This window comes from Hypanus sabinus, chromosome 16, assembly GCF_030144855.1.
Source record: "Hypanus sabinus isolate sHypSab1 chromosome 16, sHypSab1.hap1, whole genome shotgun sequence".
In the NCBI taxonomy this organism is placed as follows: Eukaryota; Metazoa; Chordata; class Chondrichthyes; order Myliobatiformes; family Dasyatidae; genus Hypanus; species Hypanus sabinus.
In genome coordinates this window covers 24,364,450-24,388,750 of record NC_082721.1, presented here as the reverse complement: position 1 = coordinate 24,388,750, position 24,301 = coordinate 24,364,450, and the positions used below count along the sequence as shown (strand labels likewise).

General features: G+C 45.5%; 1 protein-coding gene across 1 annotated transcript; it reads left to right on the top strand.

Annotated features, from left to right (window-relative positions):
- Window positions 1-718: 718 nt before the first annotated feature.
- LOC132406088 (gamma-interferon-inducible lysosomal thiol reductase-like) lies at window positions 719-18,535 on the top strand. The gene is made up of 7 exons (XM_059991298.1): window positions 719-903; window positions 3,135-3,314; window positions 3,954-4,028; window positions 9,592-9,687; window positions 13,137-13,289; window positions 15,917-15,985; window positions 18,253-18,535. Exons 1-7 carry the CDS (start codon window positions 778-780, stop codon window positions 18,325-18,327), a joined length of 774 nt encoding a protein of 257 aa, XP_059847281.1. The 5' UTR covers window positions 719-777; the 3' UTR covers window positions 18,328-18,535.
- Window positions 18,536-24,301: the final 5,766 nt, after the last annotated feature.

Sequence of the window (24,301 nt, the reverse complement as noted above, 5' to 3'; positions counted from 1 at the left end):
CACGGGATTTCGACCTCCAGACTCGGCTCACAACGGGCTTGCACCTCAGTCCTGCTGCGAGTCCCCATTCACACCAGTCACTAACATGGAGACCAACATACACCAGCTACCACCACCCATTTGGTGTGAATCCCTGCTCTCACACACAAATAGCCATCCTCATGCTTACTATTAGCGCTTGGTCCAGCCGAGGGAGGAAACGTGTTGGCAGTTGGGACTGTACCGTATAACATCGGGGGAGGGGGAGTGGGAGCAAGCACTACTCGCAAAGAACAAAACATAATGAACAGCTATCACTGTTACTAAATTTTCAATTTCTCGTAACCATTTTGAAAGCGGTGTCAGCCTCAATGCACAACCGGGATTTGCAGAAGCCCTGCACATGGATGAACAGAACAGTCCTTCTGGCATTCCAGAGGCTCAAAGCGTGCAGGAAGAGAGAACTTCTTTCCTGTGCATCATTTTCACTGAGGTAATTCTGGTTTTATCAATCTAGCAGCGTTTTCAAATTAAAATGAGAAAAATGAAAAGATTTAGCCATTCGTCGCATGGGCTTGCTCACTGGGTCGGATCTTTTCACCTGTGCATCTGCTTGCTTAACTCTGCAAGGGGGAAGTTGAATCTGAGTCAGATGGAAAGCGTACGCTCGGTGAACACTGCGAGCGAAGGTTTAACACTCCCCTGAAGCCACTCTGTCACGTGAGAGGTGGAGGAAGTCTCGCTTTATTAGGGAGGCGCGGCGTGGGGAAGTGCCGGTCATTCGCACAGTTGCACAGGATGAGAGTGGAAGCGACCCTGAGCTGCCTCCTGTTACTGGTAGTGGGCGAGGCTGGCGGGGTACCAGCCTGCAATTATCCCCCGGCACTGTGGTGCAGCTCCTACCAGATCGCCAGCGCCTGCCAGGTACGGTTCCAAGCCTTTAAACGGACTAACTCCACAACCGGGTTTAGCTAGAATTTATTCTGCACAGGTAATCGAGCATGTTTTTTTTTCCAAACCCGTTCTTTCAGCAACAGGTGCTCAAACTTTAATCAGAATGTGGTTATTTTGCTGGGATCTATACCAGTCCCGATGGATGGTCTCGGCCCGAGACATTGACTGTTTATTCTTTTCCATCGGAGCTGTCTGACCTGCTGGGTTCCTCCAGCATTTTGCCGCAGTTTCTGTTTTCAGCAGAAGCCCCAGGAGAAGGGTGGGGGGCAGGAGTTAGTAATTGATGAGTTCAGTTTACTGTACTGAAACCCGCAGGAACTCCAGAAAGTGAGACCAGTCCACTCTGTTACCTGGAAACATAGAAAATCTACAGCACAATACAGGCCCTTCGGCCCACTAAGTTGTGCCGAACGTGTCCCTACCTTAGAAATTACTAGGCTTACCTATAGCCCTCTATTTTACTGAGCTCCATCTAAAAGTCTCCTAAAAGACCCTATCGTATATTAAACAGAATATTCCTCACCTGGTCACGTGTTCCTCACTGGAATCGTATTCTTGGCCTAATTCCTCATCTCATGCTTTGAAATTCTGCTGTGGAACCTAAAATATGATACCAAGAGAGCATTTCTTTGAATATCTCAGAATAGCAGAAATAAAAGGGGCAGTATTATAACGCTGTTCTAATCAAACCCAATCTGCATGACTGTGATTACCCACCCAGGCCTTGGCTGGGGAGATATGTTCTTGAATAGGGTGAAGCAGCCCAAACACCAGGGTGGTTACCGATTGCAATGATTAACACCAGTTCCTGTTGCATGCTTCTGACTCGATCCTTGAGCTTAGAAGAGTGAGGGTGACTCTGTTATTTATTCCAGCCCTGGGCATTATTGGTAAGGTCAGCATTTGCCGCCTCTCTCTGATCACCACTGGGAAGATGATGCACCTTTTTTTTTTGTTTTGGTACGGTAAAGGTATTTCGTGATTAAGTAGAACCATCTCCCATGGCTTTATCAGAGCGATTCGGAGTTACTCACACTGCTGTGGATCTTGAGTCACAAATAGGTCAAAGCGGGCCACTTTGGCAGAGCTGCTGTTCTGCACCTTATCTATAGACTAGGTGGGTTTCTGTGACTGGGCAGGAGCTTCATGGACATCCTTTTTGATGCTGCCATTTTATTACTAATTCTATTCAATTGGTGGAATCGATTCAAGATTGTTGAATGCGATTTTGCAACAGAAGTGTAAAGGGAAATGAAATAATTGTATCTCCAGATCCAATGCAGCACAGAAGGGATGCAATAATAAAAAGAACACAATAAATATAAGTACATGAGATAGCTTATATTCACAGATTGATTGTATGTCCATAAAGTGACGCTAGACACAGGAGTGTCTGTACAAAAGGTGACTCCGACAGGAAGTGATAAAGTAGTGGTGCTGGGGGGATGTGGAAGGGTGGGTTGTTGACTGGAGATGTTGATCAGCTTTACTACTTGGGGAAAGTAACTGTTTTTGAGACTGCTGGTGCTGCCATGGATGCTACGTAGCCTCCTCCCTGATGGGAGTGGGGCAAACAGCCCTTGAGCAGGGTGGATGGGATCCTTCATGATGTTACTGACCCATTTCCATGTATATAGGGGCTCAGTGGACCCCTTCCTCAATGATATTGGACCACAGCATAAAAAACTGATGCTGTAAAGATGTCCTTGATGGCAGATGCCCATTGTAGAGTCTTGCTGTCTGCTGTAGTTCAGTTTCCGTACCATGCAGTAACCCAGCATGTTAGGATGCTCTCTACTGTGCAGCTGTAGAATGATGTGAATACTGATCTTCATAGTCCAGCTCTCCTCAGAAAGTAGAGGCGTTGCCAAGCTCTCCTGACTGTGCAGGATGTCTTCTGGGACCCTGAGAGGTGGTGGGAGATGTGCATCCCCAGGAGTCTGAAACTGCTGACAGTTCCCACTGCTGTGTTGCCAACGTGGAGAGGGGTGTGAGTGGAGCGAGTTCTCCTGAAGTCATTAACCATCTCCTGTTTCTTGCTGACAATCTTGTGGATCATTAGGCCGTTCATCTGGATGGATTTTTGTATGACAGGTACATGGGTACTTGATGGCTTGCATGGATTTGTTGGGCTGAAAGACTGTATCTTCTTTATACTCTGTTTGGGCTCAGTATTTGACCACTGCTGCTTTCTGTTCTAGGTGCTGCACCAGTGTTTGGAGTTCAAGCAGCTGGAGCCCGCTGAACCCGTCCAGGTCAGCCTGTACTATGAGAGTCTCTGCAGAGCATGTCGAGGCTTCCTTGTATTGCAGCTTTTCCCCACTTGGCTGATGCTGAACGATGTGATGAACGTCAGTCTCATCCCATATGGAAACGCTATGGTAAGCTTTGGTCTCAGTCGATGGGGAAAGGTGGGCCATGTCAGTCCATGTTCTGTTCCCCAGCAGGTGAGGAGTGAGGCCATTCCATTTCTCTATGGTGACCAAGGCAGTTTGACTCTCCTGTGTGAAGGAAGCAATTCAGCCAAGTTGTCTCAGAGTGCCCTACGTCACAGCCTGTTGTCAACCTACACTTAACCTCTTCTGCATTCCTTTTCAAAGTACTTCTCTTTCCTTTGGTTCTCTCTGCATTAGAAAATCTCTGAATCTTTTTCTGTGGTGGCCTGTCCAAACAGTGCAAGTTCAGGTACTAGAAAGAACTTTAGAGGTTGGGAGAAATCCTGAATTATAGGATTGGTGGGGCCTCCACGTTTCCCAAATTGCCCCTTAGTCACCTAGTGCTTCCTTCACTGTGGTACCAGACCCCCGGCTAGAGCCACCTCCTTCACTCATTAACACTGAAATCTGTCCTGTGGTGAACCAAGTCCGATAAAACAAGAAATTGACACCAAATCTGGAGGGGTGAGATAAGATTTTGCATCAGCTCTTTACTGAGTGACGCTGGCCTGTTTTCAGACCACTCTGGGTTCTGTTGAAATCTCCCTTGATAACCCTGAAATACTTTCTTTCTGTCTCTTGTAGGAGAAAAATGAAAGTGGGAAGTGGATTTTCACCTGTCAGCATGGCGAGGATGAATGTACTGGAAACCTGATTGAGGTGTGTATTGGATCCAAAAAGGAATAAAGGGCAGGCGATACTTTCCTCAACATCATGACCTGTGTCCTTTGGCCTTTGCCCTGCTCCCCAAGACTTCCTGTCAGACTACTTCATCTGTTGCTTCCTATTGATCTGAATTCATCTTCTCTAATTTTCCTTCACCTTTTCTCTTCGTCCGTCCCAGATTGTCCCTCTCAGCTCTCTCGAATCCCTTCAGCACGCCTTGGCTGTCAGATCCGTTCCTTGCCATCTGCTTGGGGGGGGGTCCCCTTTGTGCACCCCTGGAGAGGCAGTGGCTACTGAGCAGTGGTAGATCCTGCCCCTTCACTGATATGTCCACCCTGCTGGAGTCTGACTGTACCAACTACACCGTTCTGCCTGGATGCTTATTGGAAACTGCCATGGAACTGCAGAGAGCTGTGTACACAGGAAGCAGACTGATTCCGCTTCTCACACCCTGGGTAAAGCAGCCAGCATAATAAAAGTCCCCACCCACCCCACACCTTCTCTCTTTTCCTGTCCCCATCGGGCAGAAGATACAAAAGCTTGAAAGCATGTACCAACAGGCTCAAGGACAGCTTCTGACTCACTGTTATCAGACTCTTTTACGATAAGGTGAAGTCTTGGCCTCACAGCCTACCTCGTTCTCATCTTGTACTTTGTTTATCTACACTGCTCTTTTCTGATACCTTTTACATATATTCTGCATAGTTATTGCTTTAATTCAGTGCACTGTGTAATGATTTGATAAGTATAAACAGTATGCAAGATGAGGTTTTCATTGTATCTTGGTACCTAATATTTATTGTCACCAAACAATTGATACTAGAATGTACAATCATCACAGTGATATTTGATCCTGTGCTTCGCGCTCCCTGAAGTACAAATCGAAGTAAGTATAATAAAAACTTAAATTATAAATCATAATTAGTGACAATACGTGTGACAATAAGGAACCTGCTCATCAGGTTCCTTATTGTCCTTATAACCAGGTTCCTTATAACCTGCTCATCAGACCCAGCCCACTGAATACAGTCTCTATGGAATCTGCCCTTTATCATTATGATACTCGTATCATGGGGCTTAGCAGAAGCCAATCAGAAAGAGTGGTGGAACCTTACCTGAATGTTTCCTTACCCTCTCTGGATCCTGACTTTCTTCAGTTACCAAACATTACGATACTTGTCTCCAAATCCGAACAGTCCACGTTGGCTGCTTCTCTTCCATTTTCTCCTTTAGTCACCCCTTTTTGTATCCAATTTAAAATCCTCCCCCAATTGGAAACAGAAGTACTTGCTTCATTCTTATCCAATCAGAGCAGCTCCAGCAAAGACCAGGGGTGCTCTGATACTGTTGGGACCGCCAAAGATTCTCCAGCTGCTCCTCAAATACATCTAATAACACGCCATCTCTTTCTTCAGATCTATTTATTTATTTATTTATCACACCTACATCAAAACATACAGAGCAATGCGCCGTTCGTGTTAACAACCAATACAACCTAAAGCTGTGCTGGGGGCAGCCTGCAAGTGGCGCCACGTATTCCCGTGCCAACGTAACATGTCCACCATGTTCGGTGTAACAACACAACGAACAACAACAGCAGCAAAACAAGCCCATTCCCACACACACACAATTGCACCTTGCTCTAAATTGCCCACTATCCAGTGCAGGAGGGCAAAAACATTCTCTAATTAAACTCTGTGTCTTCCGTTCTCCTTAATAACTCAGTTTGCCACTATCCCTCTCCCAGCAACTGGTTAAGCTATTAGTCTATCCATGAATTAGTCTATTCATGGATTTTGTGTTCTCTCTCTCTCTCTCTCTCTCTCTCTCTCTCTCTCTCTCTCTCTCTCTCTCTCCTCTCTCTCCCTCTCTCCCTCTCTCCCTCTCTCCCTCTCTCCCTCTCTCCCTCTCTCCCTCTCTCCCTCTCTCCCTCTCTCCCTCTCTCCCTCTCTCCCTCTCTCCCTCTCTCCCTCTCTCCCTCTCTCCCTCTCTCCCTCTCTCCCTCTCTCCCTCTCTCCCTCTCTCCCTCTCTCCCTCTCTCCCTCTCTCCCTCTCTCCCTCTCTCCCTCTCTCCCTCTCTCCCTCTCTCCCTCTCTCCCTCTCTCCCTCTCTCCCTCTCTCCCTCTCTCCCTCTCTCCCTTCCCTCCCTCCTCCCTTCCCTCCTCCTCCTTGTTCATTCCCTCAGACTCCGCCTTGAGTATCGAATCAGGTCAATGTTGTTTTGCGGCAGCAATACATTGCAATACCTAGTACAGTAATAAAAACTATTAATTTCAATAAGACACATAAAATAAATTGTTGGTATAAAAAGAGGAGAAAAAGTACTGAGGAAGTGTTCATTGGTTCATTGACTGTTCAGAAGTCTGATAGCAAAGGGGAGGAAGCTGTTCCTGAAACATTAAGTGTGTGTCTTTAGGCTCCTGCACCTGCTCACTGATGGTAACAATGAGTAGAGGGCATATCTTGGATGGTGGAGATCCTTAATGATGGGTGCTGCCTTTTATGAGACATCACCTGAAGATGTCCTTCATACTGGGGAGGCTGGTGCCCATGATGGAGCTGGCTGAGACTACAACTTCCTGCAGCTTCTTCCAATCCTGTGCAGTGGCCCCTCCATACCAGACGGTGATTTTCCAATCCTGTGCAGTGGCCCCTCCATACCAGACGGTGATGGTCTGCACGGTACATCTCTAGAAATTTGCTAATGTCTTTAGCGACAAACCAATTCTCCTCAAACTTCTAACGAAGTACAGCTTCTTCTTTCAACTTTGAAGTTTACTTTGAACTTTGTCATTGCATCGATAAGTTGGGCCCAGGATAGCTTATCAGAGATGTTGACACCCAGGGATTTCGAATTGTTCAGCCTTTCCACTTTTGATCCCTCGATGAGGACTGCTGTGCATTCCCTTGACTTCCCCTTCCTGAAGTCTACAATCAATACTTTGATCTTATTGATGTTAAGTGAAAGGTTGTTACTGTGACACCACTGGGTCTGTCTCACTGCTGTACACCTCCTTGGATCTGAAATTCTGGGAACAATAGTTGTGTCGTTGGCAAACTTATAGATGGTGTTTGAGCTGTGCCTATTCACACAGTCGTGGGTGTAGAGAGAGTAGAGCAGAGGGCTAAGCACACACCCCTGAAGTGCGCCGGTGTAGATCGTCAGAGAGCAGAAGTGTTATTTTCAATCTTCACAGACTGTGGTCTCCCAGTGAGGAGGTCAAGAATCAGTTGCAGAGGGAGGTACAGAGGCCCAGAATTCGGAGCTTTTTGATTAGAACTGAAAGTATGATTGTGTTGAACGCTGAGCTGTAGTCAATAAACAGCAGCCAGGGATAGGAATTGCTATTGTTAAGGTGATCCAAAGCCCAGTGGAGAGCCAGTGAGATTGCATCCACTGTAGACCTATTGTGGTGATAGGCAAATTGGAGTGTGTCCAGGTCCTTGTTTAGGCAGGAGCTGATTCTAGTCAAAACACCTCATCACAGTAGATGTGAGTCCCACTGGGCGACAGTCATTGAGGCAGCTCACTCTGCTCTTCTTGGGCACTGGTAGGATTGTCGCCCTTTTGAAACAGATGGGAACCTGGAATTGCAGCAGTGAGAGATTGACGATGTCCTTGAAGACTCCCACCAGTTGGTTGGCACAGGTGTTCAGAGCCCTACTTGGTACACCATCAGAGCCTGACGCCTTGTGAGGGTTTATCCTCTTGAAAGTTGTTTTGACGTTGGCCTCCAAGACAGATCACAGGGTCACTGGATGCTGGAGCGATTCACACAGGTATAGTTTTATTCTCCCTTTCAAAGCGTGCATTAAAGCCATTGAGCTCACCTGGAAGTGATGCATCACTTCAATTCATGGTGCTAGGTTTCGCTTTGTAGGAAGCAATCACTGCCAGGGCTAACGTGCATCTGATTCCGTACCTAACCTCAGTTGATATTGTCTTTTCACTCCTAAGATGGCCTTCTGTAGCTTGTACCTGGACTTCGTGTATAGTTCTGGAACACTGATCTTGAATGCCACAGATCTAGCCCTCAGCACACTATGAATCTCCTGGTTCATCCACAGCTTTTGGTTTGGGTATGTCCAGTACCATCTTGAAGGCGCACACTCATCCACAGAGGTTTTGATGAAGTTGGTGACAACTGTGGCGTACTCATTCAGACTCAAAGATGAACCCCTGAATATTGTCCAGTCGACCGATCCAAGGCAGTCCTGTAAGCACTCCTCCACCTTCCTTGACCAAACATTGATTCTCACCATCGGTGGATGCTATGTATCTCACTGCTATCAGGCTGATTTTTTTCTTTAAGCAGCTATTTCCTGTTCACATTGATAAATCACATCTCAGTTTAGGAAAACTGGCCTTTCCCAGTTTAAGACCGTCACTACCAGTGTATTTTGGTCCTTTTCCATAACTGCACTAGATGGTCTCCTATTATGACCATTTCCACTATCTGCAGCTTCACTTTGCAAAATTTGAAACTAACCCTCACATAGTGGACCTCTTATATAATGGCTGAAAGATTGACCTTTCACACTGCTGCTATCCCATTTAATATTAGGGTGGATAACATCCTGTACAATTAATGTGCTGTTTTTGTACTTCTTTCCTGTGTTACACGAAGGCGACAGAGGAGAACCCAAGGGCAGGACACTGGCACGTCAACTCAGTTGGGGAGGCTGGCGTAGACCTGAACGTAGAGCAGGAAACCAGAGGAATCTTGACAAGGAGATGGGATTCACAGGGACTCTCTAGAAACTAGAGCAGAACTTAGAACTACTGGTTCTAATCGGAACAGGGAATGAAGTATCACACGAGAATTGATCAACGAACTGGCAACCTGTGATAGAGTCGCCCTCGTATTTATTTCCCAGTCTCTGATGAAGGCCAGATGTACGGTAATTGGGTAACTAGCAGCAGTTGACTGAAATTGGGGCATAATCAGGGAGAAAGAAGTGTTAAAGGGGAATGGCCAACCAGAACCATGACATCCTGCATTATTTCTGTATTCTAGCCAAGTATCTGGGGTCTGTGTGCTCTTCTCCCTACAGCAAGATTCCCCCCCCCCCCCCCATTTTTATGATAGTCATTTCAATGCTTCAAAGGTTCAATTTAATCTCGGAGAATGTGTACAACCTGAAATTCTTACTCTTCACAGACATCCATGAAACCCAGAAAACTCCAAAGAATGAGTGACAGATTGTTGGTCTTTGCAGCATCTGTCTGTTAACACAATGACTGTGAAAGGCATCACTTTATTATCAGACTGTTTTGGGGATATTCGACGTAAGAGATTCTGCAGCTGCTGGAAATCTTGGGCAGCACACACTAAATTCTGGAGGAACTGAGCAAGTCGGGCAGCATCCATGGAGGGGAATAAACAGCTGATGTTTCAGTCCAATGAAAGGACTTGGGAGGAGAAGTTGTCTGGTTATTCCCTTCCATAGATACTGCCGAGTTCAGTGCTATTCTTCAGATGGCCATCCGGCTGCTGCAGGTACATGTAGTTGTGTCGTTATTGTATGCAGTTTTTCTGTGTTTTTCAATTTTCAGGCTTGCTTGATGTACACCCTCAAGGAAACTGAACGATACTTCCCCATCATTTTCTGCATGGAATCGGCACCCAATGTGCTTTCAGCTGCTCCGCTGGTGAGTGCTCAGTTACCTACTGGTCAGGCATGGGCATTCACACTCCCCACCTACCCTCCCAAACTAAGCCCATCTATGTCTCCCATGTACTTCTCCATCCACGTGCAGGTCGGATGCTTAATATTTTTACAACAAGATAGGTGATTGCTGACAAAAGAAGTCGAGTTACTCAAAGGGTTTGGACTTTTAAGAAACTTTTAGATCAGCACATGGATGATCTAAAACTGGAGGGCAATGTAGGAAAAAAGGGTTAGATTGAACTCAGAGTAGATTAAAAGGTTGGCACAACATTGTGGGCTGAAGGGCCAGTACTGAGTTGTAATATTCTATCCTCAGTGGCCACTTTGTTAGGTACACCTGCTCGTTAATGCAATTATCTAATCAGCCAATCATGTGGTAGCAATCCCATGCATAAAAGCATGCAGACATGGTCCTGTGGTTCAGTCGTTGTTCAGACCAAACATCAGAATGGAGAAGAATTTGTGATCTAAGTCACGTTGATAGAATGATTATTGGTGCCAGACGGGGTGGTTTGAGTATCTCAGAAACTGCCGATCTCCTGGGATTCTCATACACACCAGTCTCCAGAGTTCACAGAGAATGCTGCAAAAAATTTTAGAAATCCAGTCAGTGGCAGTACTGTGGGTGAAAACGGCTTGTTAATGAGAGAGGTCAGAGGAGAATGATCAGACTGCTTCAAGCTGACAGGAAGGAGACAGTGACTCAAATAACCATGAGTTACAACTGCGGTGTGTAGAAGAGCTTCAGTGAATGCACAACACGCCAGACCTTGAAGTGGAATGGCTGCAGAGGCAGAAGACCATGCACATACACTCAGTGGCCACTTTAGGAACCTCCTGTACCAAATAATAAGGTGGCCACTGACTGTATGTTCTACGCTTAACCAATTGATTTAAAATGTTAAAGAAAGAAGCAGAAATAAGTTATTGAGCCCCTCAACTGTGTCCTGCCCTGAAAGGTATTTTCTCCAGTGTCATTTTTTCTGCACTTTTCCCGTACCCCTTTATTCCTCATGATATTTAAAATCCTGCCCATCTCTGTCTTGTACATGCACAGTGACTGAACCTGCACAACCTCCTTGAGTGATGAATTTGCAGAGTCTCTACTTTCTCTATGGGAGTCTCTAGAAAGGGTGCAGGGAGATTTACAAGGATGTTGCCTGGATTGGGGTGCATGCCTTATGAGAATAGGTTGAGTGAACTCGGCCTTTTCTCCTTGGAGCGACGGAGGATTGGAGGTGACCTGATAGAGGAGTATAAGATGATGAGAGGCATTGATCATGTGGATAGTCAGAGGCTTTTTCCCAGGGCTGAAACGGATGCCACAAGAGGACACAGGTTTAAGGTGCTGGGGAGTAGGTACAGAGGAGATGTTAGGGGTAAGTTTTTACTTCGAGTGGTGAGCATGTGGAATGGGCTGCTGGCAACAGTGGTGGTGGCAAATAAGATAGGGTCTTTAAAGAGACTTTTGGATAGGTACATGGAGCTTAGTAAAATAGAGGGCTATAGGTAAGCCTAGTAATTTCTAAGGTAGGGACATGTTCGGCACAACTTTGTGGGCCGAAAGGCCTGTGTTGTGCTGTAGGTTTTCTATGTTTCTATTGCTCAGACTATGGTGGGTTCTTGGAGTGCGTTGCCTGGGGTGGTGGTGGAGGCAAATACAAAGGAGGTATTCAGAAGATCCTCAGGCACATGAATGTGCAGGAAATGAAAGGATATGATCATTATGTAGTTTAGTTGGACATTTGTTTCCTAGTTTGGTTGGTTCAGTACATCATTGTGGAGTGAATGGCCTACTCCTGGGCTATATTGTTCCATGATTTAAGACAAGCCCACCATTAGGAATCAGTTCAGCAGCAGACCAGGCTTGAACTGATGCTAGTACCTGAGACTGAAGGATTCAAAAACAAGGGGGTTTCTCAAATAAAGGCCTAGGCTTGGGCAAGGTGGTACTGAAGAAGGAGGCTGATGGTTTGGAAGGGAGGGCAAATGTCTGAAATAATTGGAAAGACTGCTTCATGTGATTTAAACAGAAAATGTGGAGCGTCAGAAGTTAAAATCGCTCTTTGCCCACAGGTTAACCAAGCAAAGCCAACTATCAATGACCCCTCAGGAGAACTATGTAATGAACTGCTTACCCAGCACATAGCAAGTCCACAAAATGAGGCATAGTTCCAAATCTTCGAGAGTGAAGCTAGAGACAATGGATGGGTTGTGGGCATGGTGGCCAGGAGTCGGGGGAAGAGTACGGTAACTGGACAAAACCAGAGGTCAAATGAGACCCTGTATCCTGAGCACTGCTCCATAAGGATTTCCCCACTTTGACTCTCGTTACCTGGACCCTGGTTATGCAGGAGACTTAGTTAGGTAGCTGACCCTCAGTACTTTAGAATCAAAGCACAGAAGCGGAATTAAGTGATTGCAAGTTAGCGTTGCTGTGACAGGAGGTAGGATCCCATCAACAGCTTGCAGATGTAAGGCAAGTGCAAAGCCAACCTGGAGTTGCACGGCTTTACATACAGCGGAATGGTTTGGTTGACCGCACTGCAGAGAGCCTCAGGGAGTGTTCCGAGTACAAGGCTGTGGGTTGCTACCGTGCCAAAGCTGGAATGGGGGTTGGGGGGCGTGGTTCAGAAGAGATGACTAGGAGATAGTTTTCATCGCTGAGGGTGGAACTTTAGACCAGAGATGCAGAGCAATTTCTTTAGTCAGGAATTCTTTAGTCAGTAAATCTGTGGAATCCATTGCCGCAGATGGCTGTGGAAGCCAAGTTATTGGGTATATTTAAAGCAGAGGTTGATCGGTTCTTGAATAGTAAAGGTATCAAAGGTTATGGGGAAAAGGCAGGAAGATGGGGTTGAGAGGGAAAACACATCGGCCATGACAGAATGGTGGAACAGATTCAATGGACTGAATGACCTGATTCTGCTCCTATGTCTTATGGTCTTAATGTCTCACTGTAGCCTGGGCTACAAAGCAGTGGGCTCAGGAAGTATCAATGCTACAGTGGAACTGGGGGTTAGGCATTCAGCAATCTGAGTCTGGGGCATTTTCTGACACACTCCCACTTCCTGTTTTACAAAAGTGGTTTTGAGTCTGCAGTTCCCCTTTTTTACTCAAAACATCTGTGCTGTGGTCTGCCAGAGTGCCGAATGTCACTTTTGAATTGAATACTCTCGGCAGCAGTAGTCCCACAAGTGCAACACAGTTCCTGAACCAGCTGGCAGAGAGCCGGCTCTCGAGTCTGAACAGGGGGACTTCTCCTTTCCCCGTGCCGTCACAGACTCGGGGCCCAACTACTAACCCATGGGTCCCTCTGAGAAATAACGTGTCCTGTGCAAGAGCGAAGTTCTCACACCCTGTGACAGGAGCAGTGATTCTCTTAAAGTTCACTTTTGAAGTTACAGCTTCATTCTGTTATCTCTGCAGTGCCTAAAAGTTTATGAGCCCAATGTCACCTGGAGCGTTATCGAAAATTGTGTGAAAGGCGACTTGGGAAACAAGCTGATGCACGAGAATGCAGAACGAACTTCTGCGCTGAGACCACCTCACAACTATGTTCCCTGGATCCTGGTCAATGGGGTAAGCTGCCAAGCTTCCATTGCTGTTACCATCGTATCCCAGCGAGAGCAGACGAACCCGAACTGAGAATGGTGAAGATGCTCCTCGGGTCGGGCAGAATTGTAGAGAGAGTAACAGAGTTGAATTTTAAGATTGATTACCTTACATCAGAATGTTTTGAGGTTTTTGTTCTCCACTGTTCTTTAAACTGTTGAACATAACCAATATTTTTTCTTCTTTAAAGAAGCATACTTAGGTAAAAACAGCAACTGGAGATCTTACTAGGGATCACATGGGATATACAGCACAGAAGTAGTTTGTGCATGTGTTCCTGCTCCATTCACAGGTTCATTTATTATCAAAGTATGTATGCAGTATACAACTCTGAGATTTGTCTTCCCCAGATAGCCATGAGACAAAGAAAACCATGGAATTCAGCCAAAGACAGACGTCCACTCCCAACCCTGCACAAAACATTCAATTCTCACAAACGGCAACACGATTATCAACTACCCACTCCACGTAAAAAAACAAATTGTATCAAATGGCAATAGGAACATCAATCCCCAAACCTCCAAACCCCCTCCCTCACATTAAAAAACTAACAGATTGTGCCAAACGCCAAGGGTATCAAACTCCACACCACCAAACCCCTCCCTCACACAAAAAAACAACATATCGCACCCAATGCAACAAGGGCGTCAAACTCCAAACCCCCTCCCTCGCACAAAAAAACTAACAGATCGCAGCAAACAACAGCAAGAACACCAACCCCCTTCCTCACACAAAAAGCCAATAGATTGTGCCCAATAGCAACAAGAACATCAAGCCCCAAATCCTTCCCTCACTCAAAAAAACTTACAAATCGCACCAGACAGCAACAAGAAAGGAAGGACAAAAGCCAGAATGCCAAAAAAAACATAGAACTGAAAGAGAGTTAGATTGAGTGACAGTCCACAGTCTAATCCATAAATTGCAGAGCTTCGGTAACATCCTCGAACAGCATCGAGCGAAAGACCCTCTTACTTTTCTTTGTCTAAGCCTCTATTCCCTTCTCTCACCCATTCTTGTCCAATCCCTTAAAAACATCTGAATATTAACTTCAACCATTCTCTGTTGTGGCAAGTTCCACATTCTGGTAAAAAAGTTTCATCTGAATTTCCTACTGGATTTTTTAGTGCCCATCTTGTACTAACACCCCTTCCTGTCAAATGTAGACGTTCTCTCACATCCACTTTGTCAAAGTTTCTTTTTGTATTAAAGGCCTCTATCAGCTCCGCACTGAAGCACATTTTCCCTAGACTAAGCCCGGCAACTGAGGGAAATGGTTCCAGTCTCACACAGCTCAACACACTTTGGCAGTTTCACCAGATCTAACATACTCTACTGGAACCTTAAAATATTCAATTTTGCTAAATTGCATAATGCAGATATTTAAAAATATAGTCCTAAACTGTCTCCTGTACAGTGCTTGGCATTATTCATGATCAACTTCCATCTAGCTCTTTGTCCTCCAAGAAACAAAGTCCATTACCTTGATTATTTTGCTTGCTTTCAGCTTCGATTAGTGGTCAAGTCAGTTGTTGAATGGGTGGTGTTTAAATGTAATACTCAACGTGGTTGCCAGCAATCAATATACAGTAGTTTTATTACTTTGCTGTTTGTAGTTCATTAGTTAACAAAATAGCAATCACTATTATTATTTACCCATTCTCTAATAGAAGAGCATTGGATGAAGCTTGGGAAGTGTAGGGCCATGTCTGTGAATATGCCCATTTATATTGGTGCACATTTGGCCATTGGCTCTCCCCCCGCTGTTTGATTGGGAATTACAAAAAGGTGGAATTGAAATTTCAGAACATTGCATGTGTCCGGTGGGTGGGGGGGGGGGGGGGGCGCGGTGGAGAGGTGGTGAATTGTCAAGGTGTTGTCAATCAAATTACTTGCGGGATTGCTTCAGGTTAAGTTGCACAGCAAGACTTACCCACGTAATGAAAACTTGTTGCGTTAGTACTTTTATGTATGGGTGTCGGAGTGGAGATACGTCTCTACCAAAGGAGGTGTAGGTTCTCCATCCCTCTGCTAGTCTGTAGGTCACCCTCGGGCAAGGTGTAGCCCCCCCCCACCCCTCCCTGATTAGGGTCATGTGAAGCCAAGGGAGTAGGTGGTGGATGGTTGTATGACCAGCAAGTGTATCTCACGAGTCCTGGTTATGCAACCACTGTTGTCAAACAATCTCTGAAGAGTATTGGTAATGGCTGGGGTCACCCATCTTGTAAAGCCACTGCCCAGGAGAAGGCAATGGCAAACCACTTCTCTAGAAAAATTTGCCGAGAACATCATGGTCGTGGAAAGACCATGATCACCTACACCATACAACAGGGCATGTAATGATGATAAAGATAGAATTGTCTCACACCAGGCACTGGCTCAGTGTCTGGGCACATACTGGGCGTGATCTTGCTTGTGCAGTCTCCAGGTACATTATTGTCACGGACTTTTCAGAACCGGATTAGTCGCTGAGATTATATAAAGTGTAAATTTCAGATTTTGCCCTTAATTCTTTTTGTTGAGGTCCAGTAGATTAGGAAGGTAATTTCCTGTCAGAAGCTTGATCTGACTGGGGTAAATCTCGATTCCTTTCACAGAAACACACCAATGAGTTGGAGGTCCAGGCTGTAAATTCTCTGTTTAACCTGGTGTGTAACACTTACAAGGTGAGTGGCTGAACTATTGTTGTTATATCTCAATCACTGTGCAAAGTTCAAGTTTATTGTCATTCAGTATACACATGTATACAACTAAACGAAACATTGTTATTCCGGGGCCAAGGTACAAAATACAATACATATAGTCACGCACAGCATGACACAGCACATGCAGTTAGAAATCTGCTTCTTCACTGTAGTTACCCACTTCCTCCAATAAAACTGCTGAGCCCTTTTGCCGTGACTCCATTTTATACCGTTGGCACTCTAATTGTTTTTCCTAGTGGTATTCAACATGGAGGAAACCTGAGAGAAGGCTGTAGGTGGCCACCTGGTGTGACCTGATGCTATTTGACTTGCTGGGGTCTGGAATGAATGCTGAGGCCCCCTGTGACCAATCTCTTCTGCCCATGTGTGTATGTGGCTTCAGGACGTGCACATTCCTGGCAATACCAGCATTTGTTGTCCATGCGACCATGTGCCCCCCAGATGAAGAAAATAGTCAGGAGACAAACCTTGTTGGTTTCTCTGGTCACATGTGGGCCAAACTGGGTAAAGATGGTAGGTGACCATCCTTAAGTCAAGTTTATTGTCATTTAAAGTATGCATGTATACCATCAGACGAGACAAAGTTTCTTCAAACCGGGGTATAAAGCACAGTAGTACACATATAACGCACAATAACTCATGAAAGTATGGTAAAATCTACAGATGAATTAGATATAAATAAACAAAGTAAAGGCTCAGAAAGGATTGACTGGTGACACTTCGGAAGCAATGCGGCAGGGCATTCAGAAACCTGACGGCCTGGGGAAAGGATGTTTCTCACCCTGACCATTCTTGTTTTTATGCATCGGAGTCTCTTGCCTGATGGTAGAAAGTCAAAGAGGGTGCTGGATGGATGGGTGGGATCCTTAATAATACAGGTGTCCCCCACCTTTACAAAGGTAGAGCATTCCTACGAATCCATTCTCAAGCCAAAATGGCGTAAAGCGAAGAACCATTAATTTATATGGGAAATTTTTTTTGAAAAGTGAAAATCCTCTTTGTAATGCAAAAACGGGTTACTAATGTAGGTCTTTTGTAAAAGCGAAGTGGTGTAAAGTGAACATTCGTAAAGCGGGGGACACCTGTACTAACAGCCCTGCATGTGCAGCACACCTGGAGTCCCCAATGCATGGTAGAGAGATCCCTATGATCCTCTAGGTTGTTCCTGCAGTCCTTCATGGGACCTTCCAGTCCGATGCTCGGCTGCTCCCATACCAGATGGAGTTGTAACTTGTCAGGATGATGCTCCTATAAAACTCACCTAAGATGGGGATGGGGGGAGCCTCGCTTGCCTCAATCTCCTGAGGAAGAGGAGGCGCTGCTGTGCCTCCTTGTTCAGGGAGGTGGTATTAAGGGACGAGGTGAGGTCCTCTGTGATATGAACTTAACTCTCTCTATGGAGGAGCTATGTATTCACAGAAGAGAGGGTTCATCTGCACCTTCCTGAAGTCCACAATGATATCCTTGGTCTTCCCCGGGTACAGACTTAGCTGTTCTTCTCACACCAATCCGCCCACCTCTCCACTTCCTCTCTGTACTCTGTTGCATCATCATATAAAAGTCATATAACTTCCTTTAAATAACCCTGTGGTCTCATGGTCATTGTTCCAGATTGATTGATTGATTTTCATCTCTTGAATTTAAATTCTTGTTTGCTGTACTGAGACTCAAACTTGCATCATCCACACTTGTCTGACGTAACCACAAGGCTACATATTTCCGAAACGTCTCTATCTGCCGGATAGGGCCCGGATAAGGGTGATAGTGGGGCAAATAGGGTTATTGGTAACTTGGATTTCATAACTAATCTTCCAGTTTCCCTACAAATGCTTAGGTATTCAAGAAGATAGGATTGTCTTGGCCGGGGTACTTTGTTATTTCCACAGACATATGTTGCAATATTTGTTGTTTTCTGGCAACAGTACAGTGTAAAAAATAATGTGCTGTAAATTGCAATAAGGAATGTGTGTAGATATAAGAATTAAATAAGTAATACAAATGCAAAAACAGTGAGGTTGAGGCAGTACTGACTTGGGTATCACTGACCTTGAATAAATTCCCATTTAAGAAGTGGTTTAGCTGTGGGCGAGCCAATGCCCCAGCTTTTGTTGGTGAGCCTAAAGCAGGTTATGACTTAACAAGTTTCCAAGGAGTTGGTTATGCTCTGCTAATGACCTCAGTACTGCAGTGATGTTCTAGCTTACTGACAAACCTTTTTTGCCCCGCAGGGGAAGAAACCAGTGGCTTGCGAATTAGCCGAAGGAAGGGGTTCATTCCCACAGTGCATGGCTCCACTAAAGTGAACGGCGCCGCCCCGCGTTAGTTTAATGTGTGCGTAGAAAGGAGGTGCATTTTGTGCAGGGGTGATTGAAAGCTTCGTGTTCATCTGAGACTACTACTACTAACCAGCAAAGCTGCAGCTGCTATCTGAGTCCGCTGAGCCGCGGGCCAGCGGAGACCTGAAACTGATTTCTACTAATCTTTGCATTTTTTTAATCCCCCGAACCGAATCAGCGGATAAAGTTTTTGGTAATCATTCCAGAATAAAAGGAGAGAAAAACTGCTATCATTTCTTTGAAAGTCAAAATACAAATTCGTATAAAGAAAGATTTTCGTCTCGGCCCGAAACTTCGACATTGCTTCTCCCTATAGATGCTGCCTGGCCTGCTGAGTTCCACCAGCATTTTGTGTGTGTTGTTTAAGGAAAGATTTTTAAGGCTTTAATGCAATATCTCTTTTATTAAACAGGAAAAGTGTTCAGTGGAATTCATCACACTATTGAAATGAAAATAAATGGAATTATTTTAACAAATACTTTTTTAAATGTATTTATTCCTGAGCCTGTCCATGGTATCAGTCAATCCTCTTCAGCATTTGCCCTTCAGAAGATGTTGGTGAACCACACTTACTCCAAAGCTACTTAACTCGCTCCAGCTATGTCAGAATATATGAGGCCACATTTCTGTGCAGGACTTGCCTGCTTTTATCATTTTTATAAAGAATCGTGAATTTTTTTTTTGAGATTTGGAGATTATTGGTAAGGACAGCACTGTTCATCCACGACGTTTCCCCTTCAGGCTGGGTGAAAGGTGAAATATTTAAAAGGAATCTTAGGACAATCTTCTTCACTCAGATGGTGGTGTGAGTGTGTTCTGAACTGCCAGTGGAAGTGGTGGATGCAGGTTCAATAAAGAGAAGTTTGGATAAGTACATGAATGAGGGGGGTATGGGATGACATGGTCCAGGTGGGACTCAGCAGAAAAACAGGCCAGTATTACTTGTGACAAGACATAACTAAACTGTGTAGGTTGACTCTGTGGTTAAGAAGTCATATGGTGCATTGGTCCTCATCAATCGTGGGATTAAGTTTAGGAGCCGAGAGGTGATGTTGTAGCTATATCGGACCCTGGTCAGACCCCACTAGGAGGACTGTGCTCAATTCTGGTTGCCTCACTACAGGAAGGATGTGGAAACCATAGAAAGAGTGCAGAGGAGATTTACAAGGATGTTGCCCGAATTGGGGAGCATGCCTTATGAGAATAAGTTGAGAGACCTCATCCTTTTCTTCTTGGAGCGACAGAGGATGAGAGGTGACCTGATAGAGGTGTATAAGATGATGAGAGGCATTGATCATGTGGATAGTCAGAGGCTTTTTCCCAGGGCTGAAATAGCTAGCATGAGAGGGCAGTTTTAAGGTGCTTGGAAGTAGGTACAGAGGAGATGTCATGGTAAGTTTTTTTTACGCAGAGAGTAGTGAGTGCGTGGAGGTGGATGCAATATGATCTTTTGAGAGACTTTTGGATTGGTAAATGAAGCTTAGAAAAATAGAGGGTAAGGGTAACCCCTAGGTAGTTTCTAAGGTAAGGACATGTTCAGTACAGCTTTGTGGGCCGAAGGGCCTGTATGGTGCTGTAGATTTTCTATGTTTCTTATGTTAAATGACTTTGAACCACTGCAGGCCCTCTGATGAAGGAGCTGGCCCAGGTAAGGAGTTCCACTTCTTGGCTACAACTGTGATAAAAGAGGAATTTATTCCCAAGTTGTACTGTGTGTGCTCACCTTGTCCTTGTTGGTGATGGAGTCTGTGGCTATGGGAGTAGCTGTCAGAGTGGCCCTGCGGTAATCCCAGGACCTCTGGAGGTGGTGCACGCTTTGACCATGGTGAAAGGACTATATGTTCTAGGTATTGGACAACATGCCAATTGGGTAAGCCGCTTTTTCCAAGATGATGCTGACCTTTGTGACGAATGGGAAAGGAAGTGGAGCTTATTCCATTGCACTCGTGATGTATTGTCACTGGAGAAAGCCCAAACACTGACCTGCTTTCTGATCTACAGTATGTGGCTAGCCCAACTAAGTTTACAGACGAGAGCAATCCCAATGATGTTGAGTCGCAGAGCACCGCGGCACAGAAGCAGGCCCTTTAGCCCATCTAATCCATGCCAATCTGTTATAATGACTAGTTCCATCAACCCACACCTAGACCATAGCCCTCTACTGCCCTCCCATCCATGCACCCATCCAAACTTCTCTCTAATTTTGCAGCAGAAACTGCATCTGCAGGCAGCTCATTCCACACCCGCACTGCACTCTGACTGAAGATGTTTCCATTCAGGTGCCCCTTAAATATTTCACCCTTTCACCCTATGACCTATCACTCTGAACCTATGATCTCCACTTCTAGACTCACCCAATCTCAGCAGTAAAAGCCTGCTTGCATTTACTCTATCGATGCCCCTGTAATTTTGGATACCTCTGTCATTCGCCTACGTGCAGGGAAAAATGTTCCAACCCGTCCCTGTAACCCAGCAACACCCTTGTAAATTTTCCCTACACTCTTCCAAATTTATTGATGTCTTTCCTGTAGGTAGGGTGACTGGAATTATGCACAATACTCCAAAGTTGACCTTGATGTTGGGGACTTAACATAGAAAGGTACATCACAGTACAGGCCCTTTGGCCCACAATGTTGTGCCAACCCTTAAACCCTGCCTCCCATATAAAACCCCACCTTAAATTCCTCCATATTCCTATCTAGTAGTCTCTTAAATTTCCCTAGTGTATCTGCCGCCACCACCGACTCAGGCAGTGCATTCCACTCCATGCACCAACAACTCTCTGAGTAAAAAAACCTTCCTGTAATATCCCCCTTGAACTTTCCACCCCTTACCTTAAAGCCATGTCCTCTTGTACTGAGCAGTGGTGCCCTGGGGAAGAGGCACTGGCTGTCCACTCTATCTATTTCTCTCAATATCTTGTACACCTCTATCATGTCTCCTCTCAACTGCCTTCTCTCCAAAGAGTAAAGCCCTAGCTCCCTTAATCTCTGATAATAATGCATACTCTCTAAACCAGGCAGCATCCTGGTAAATCTCCTCTGTACCCTTTCCAATGCTTCCACATCCTTCCTATAGTGAGGTGACCAGAACTGGACACAGTACTCCAAGCGTGGCCTAACCAGAGTATTATGGAGCTGCATCATTACCTCGCGACCTTAAAACTCTATCCCTCGACTTATGAAAGCTGACACCTCATAAGTTTTCTTAACTACCCTATCTACCTGTGAGGCAACTTTCAGTGATCTGTGGACATGTACCCCCAGATCCCTCTGCTCCTCCACGCTACCAAGTATCCTGCCATTTACTTTGTACTCTGCCTTGGAGTTTGTCCTTCCAAAGTGTACCACCTCACACTTCTCTGGGTTGAACTCCATCTGCCACTTCTCAGCCCACTTCTGCATCCTATCAATGTCTCTCTGCAATCTTCGACAATCCTCTACACTATCCACAACACCACCAACCTTTGTGTTGTCTGCAAACTTGCCAAACCACCCTTCTACCCCCACATCTGGGTCATTGATAAAAATCACAAAAAGTAGAGGTCCCAGAGCTGATCCTTGTGGGACACCACTAGTCATAACCCTCCAATCCGAATGTACTCCCTCCACTATGACCCCCTGCTTTCTGCAGGCAAGCCAATTCTGAATCCATCAGGCCAAACTTCCCTGGATCCCATGCCTTCCGACTTTCTGAATAAGCCTACCATGTGGAACCCTGTCAAATGCCTTACTAAAATCCATGTAGATCACATCCACTGCACTACCCTCATCTATATGCCTGGTCACCTCCTCAAAGAACTCCATCAGGCTTGTTAGACACGATCTGCCCTTCACAAAGCCATGCTGACTGTCCCTGATCAGACCATGATTCTCTAAATGCCCATAGATCCTACCTCTAAGAATCTTTTCCAACAGCTTTTCCACCACAGACGTAAGGCTCACTGATCTATAATTACCTGGACTATCCCTACTACCTTTTTTGAACAAGGGGTCAACATTCGCCTCCCTCTAATACCATTCCTGTGGACAACAAGGACATAAAGATCCTAGCCAGAGGCTCAGGCCCCGGGGACTTACCCATCCTAATGTATTTTAACAACTCCAACACCTCCTCTCCTTAATATCAACATGCTCCAGAACATCAACCTCACTCATATTGTCCTTACTGTCATCAAGTTCCCTCACATTGGTGAACACCGAAGAGAAGTATTCATTGAGGATCTCGCTCACTTCCACAGCCTCCAGGCACATCTTCCCATCTTTATCTCTAATCGGTCCCATCTTCACTCCTGTCATCCTTTTGTTGTTCACATAATTGAAGAAAGCCTTGGGGTTTTCCTTTACCCTAATGGCCAAGGCCTTCTCATGCCCCCTTCTTGCTCTCCTCAGCCCCTTCTTAAGCTCCTTTCTTGCTACCCAATATTCCTCAATAGACCCATCTGATCCTTGCTTCCTAAACCTCACGTATGCTGCCTTCTTCCATCTGACTAGATTCTCCACCTCTCTTGTCACCCATGGTTCCTTCACCCTACCATTCTTTATCTTCCTCACCGGGACAAATTTATCCCTAACATCCTGCAAGAGATCCCTAAACATCGACCACATGTCCATAGCACATTTCCCTGCAAAAACATCATCCCAATTCACACCCGCAAGTTCTAGCCTTAGAGCCTCATAATTTGCCCTTCCCCAATTAAAAATTTTCCTGTCCTCTCTGATTCTATCCTTTTCCATGATAATGCTAAAGGTCAGGGAGCGGTGATCACTGTCCCCCAGATGCTCACCCACTGAGAGATCTGTGACCTGACCTGGTTTGTTGCCTAATACTAGATCTGGTATGGCATTCCCCCTAGTCAGCCTGTCAACATACCGTGACAGTAATCTGTCTGGGACACACTTAACAAACTCTGCCCCATCTAAATCATTGGAACTAATCAGGTGCCAGTCAATATTAGGGAAGTTAAAGTCACCCTTGATAACAACCCTGTTATTTTTGCATCTTTCCAAAATCTGCCTCCCAATCTGCTCCTCAGTATCTCTGCTGCTACCAGGGGGCCTATAGAATACTCCCAATAGAGTAACTGCTCCCTTCCTGTTCCTGACTTCCACACTTAATGACTCAAAAGAGGATCCTGCTACATTACCCACCCTTTCTGTAGCTATAATAGTATCCCTGACCAGTAATGCCACCCTTCCTCCCCTTTTCCCCCCACTCTATCCCTTTTAAAGCACTGAAATCCAGGAATATTGAGAATCCATTCCTGCCCTGGTGCCAGCCAAGTCTCCGTAATGGCCACTACATCATAATTTCATGTATGTATCCAAGCTCTCAGTTCATCACCTTTGTTCCTGATGCTTCTTGCATTGAAGTACACACACTTTAGCCCTTCTACCTTACTACCTTTACACCCTTTATTCTGCTTCTCTTTCCTCAAAGCCTCTCTATATGTTAGATCTGGCTTTACTCCATGCACTTCTTCCACTGCTCTATCAGTCTGGGTCTCATCCCCTTTGCAAATTGGTTTAAACCCTCCCGAACCATGCTAGCAAACCTACCTGCAAGGATATTGCTCCCACTTGAGTTCAGGTGCAACCCATCCAATCTGTACAGGTCCCACCTTCCCCAGAAGAGATCCCAATAATCCAAAAATCTAAAACCCTGCCCCCTGCACCAACTCCTCAGCCACACATTCAACTGCCATCTCCTCCAATTCTTACCATCACTATCACATAGCACTGGCAACAATCCTGAGAACGCTACCCTTGAGGTCCTGTTCTTCAGCCTTCTGCCTAGTTCCCAAAACTCACACTTCAGGACCTCATCCCTCTTCCTACCTATGTTGTTGGTGCCAACATGTATCACGACTTCTGGTTGCTTTCCCTCTTGTACCAGGATGTCATGCACCCAGTCAGAGATATCCCAGACCCTGGCACCCTGG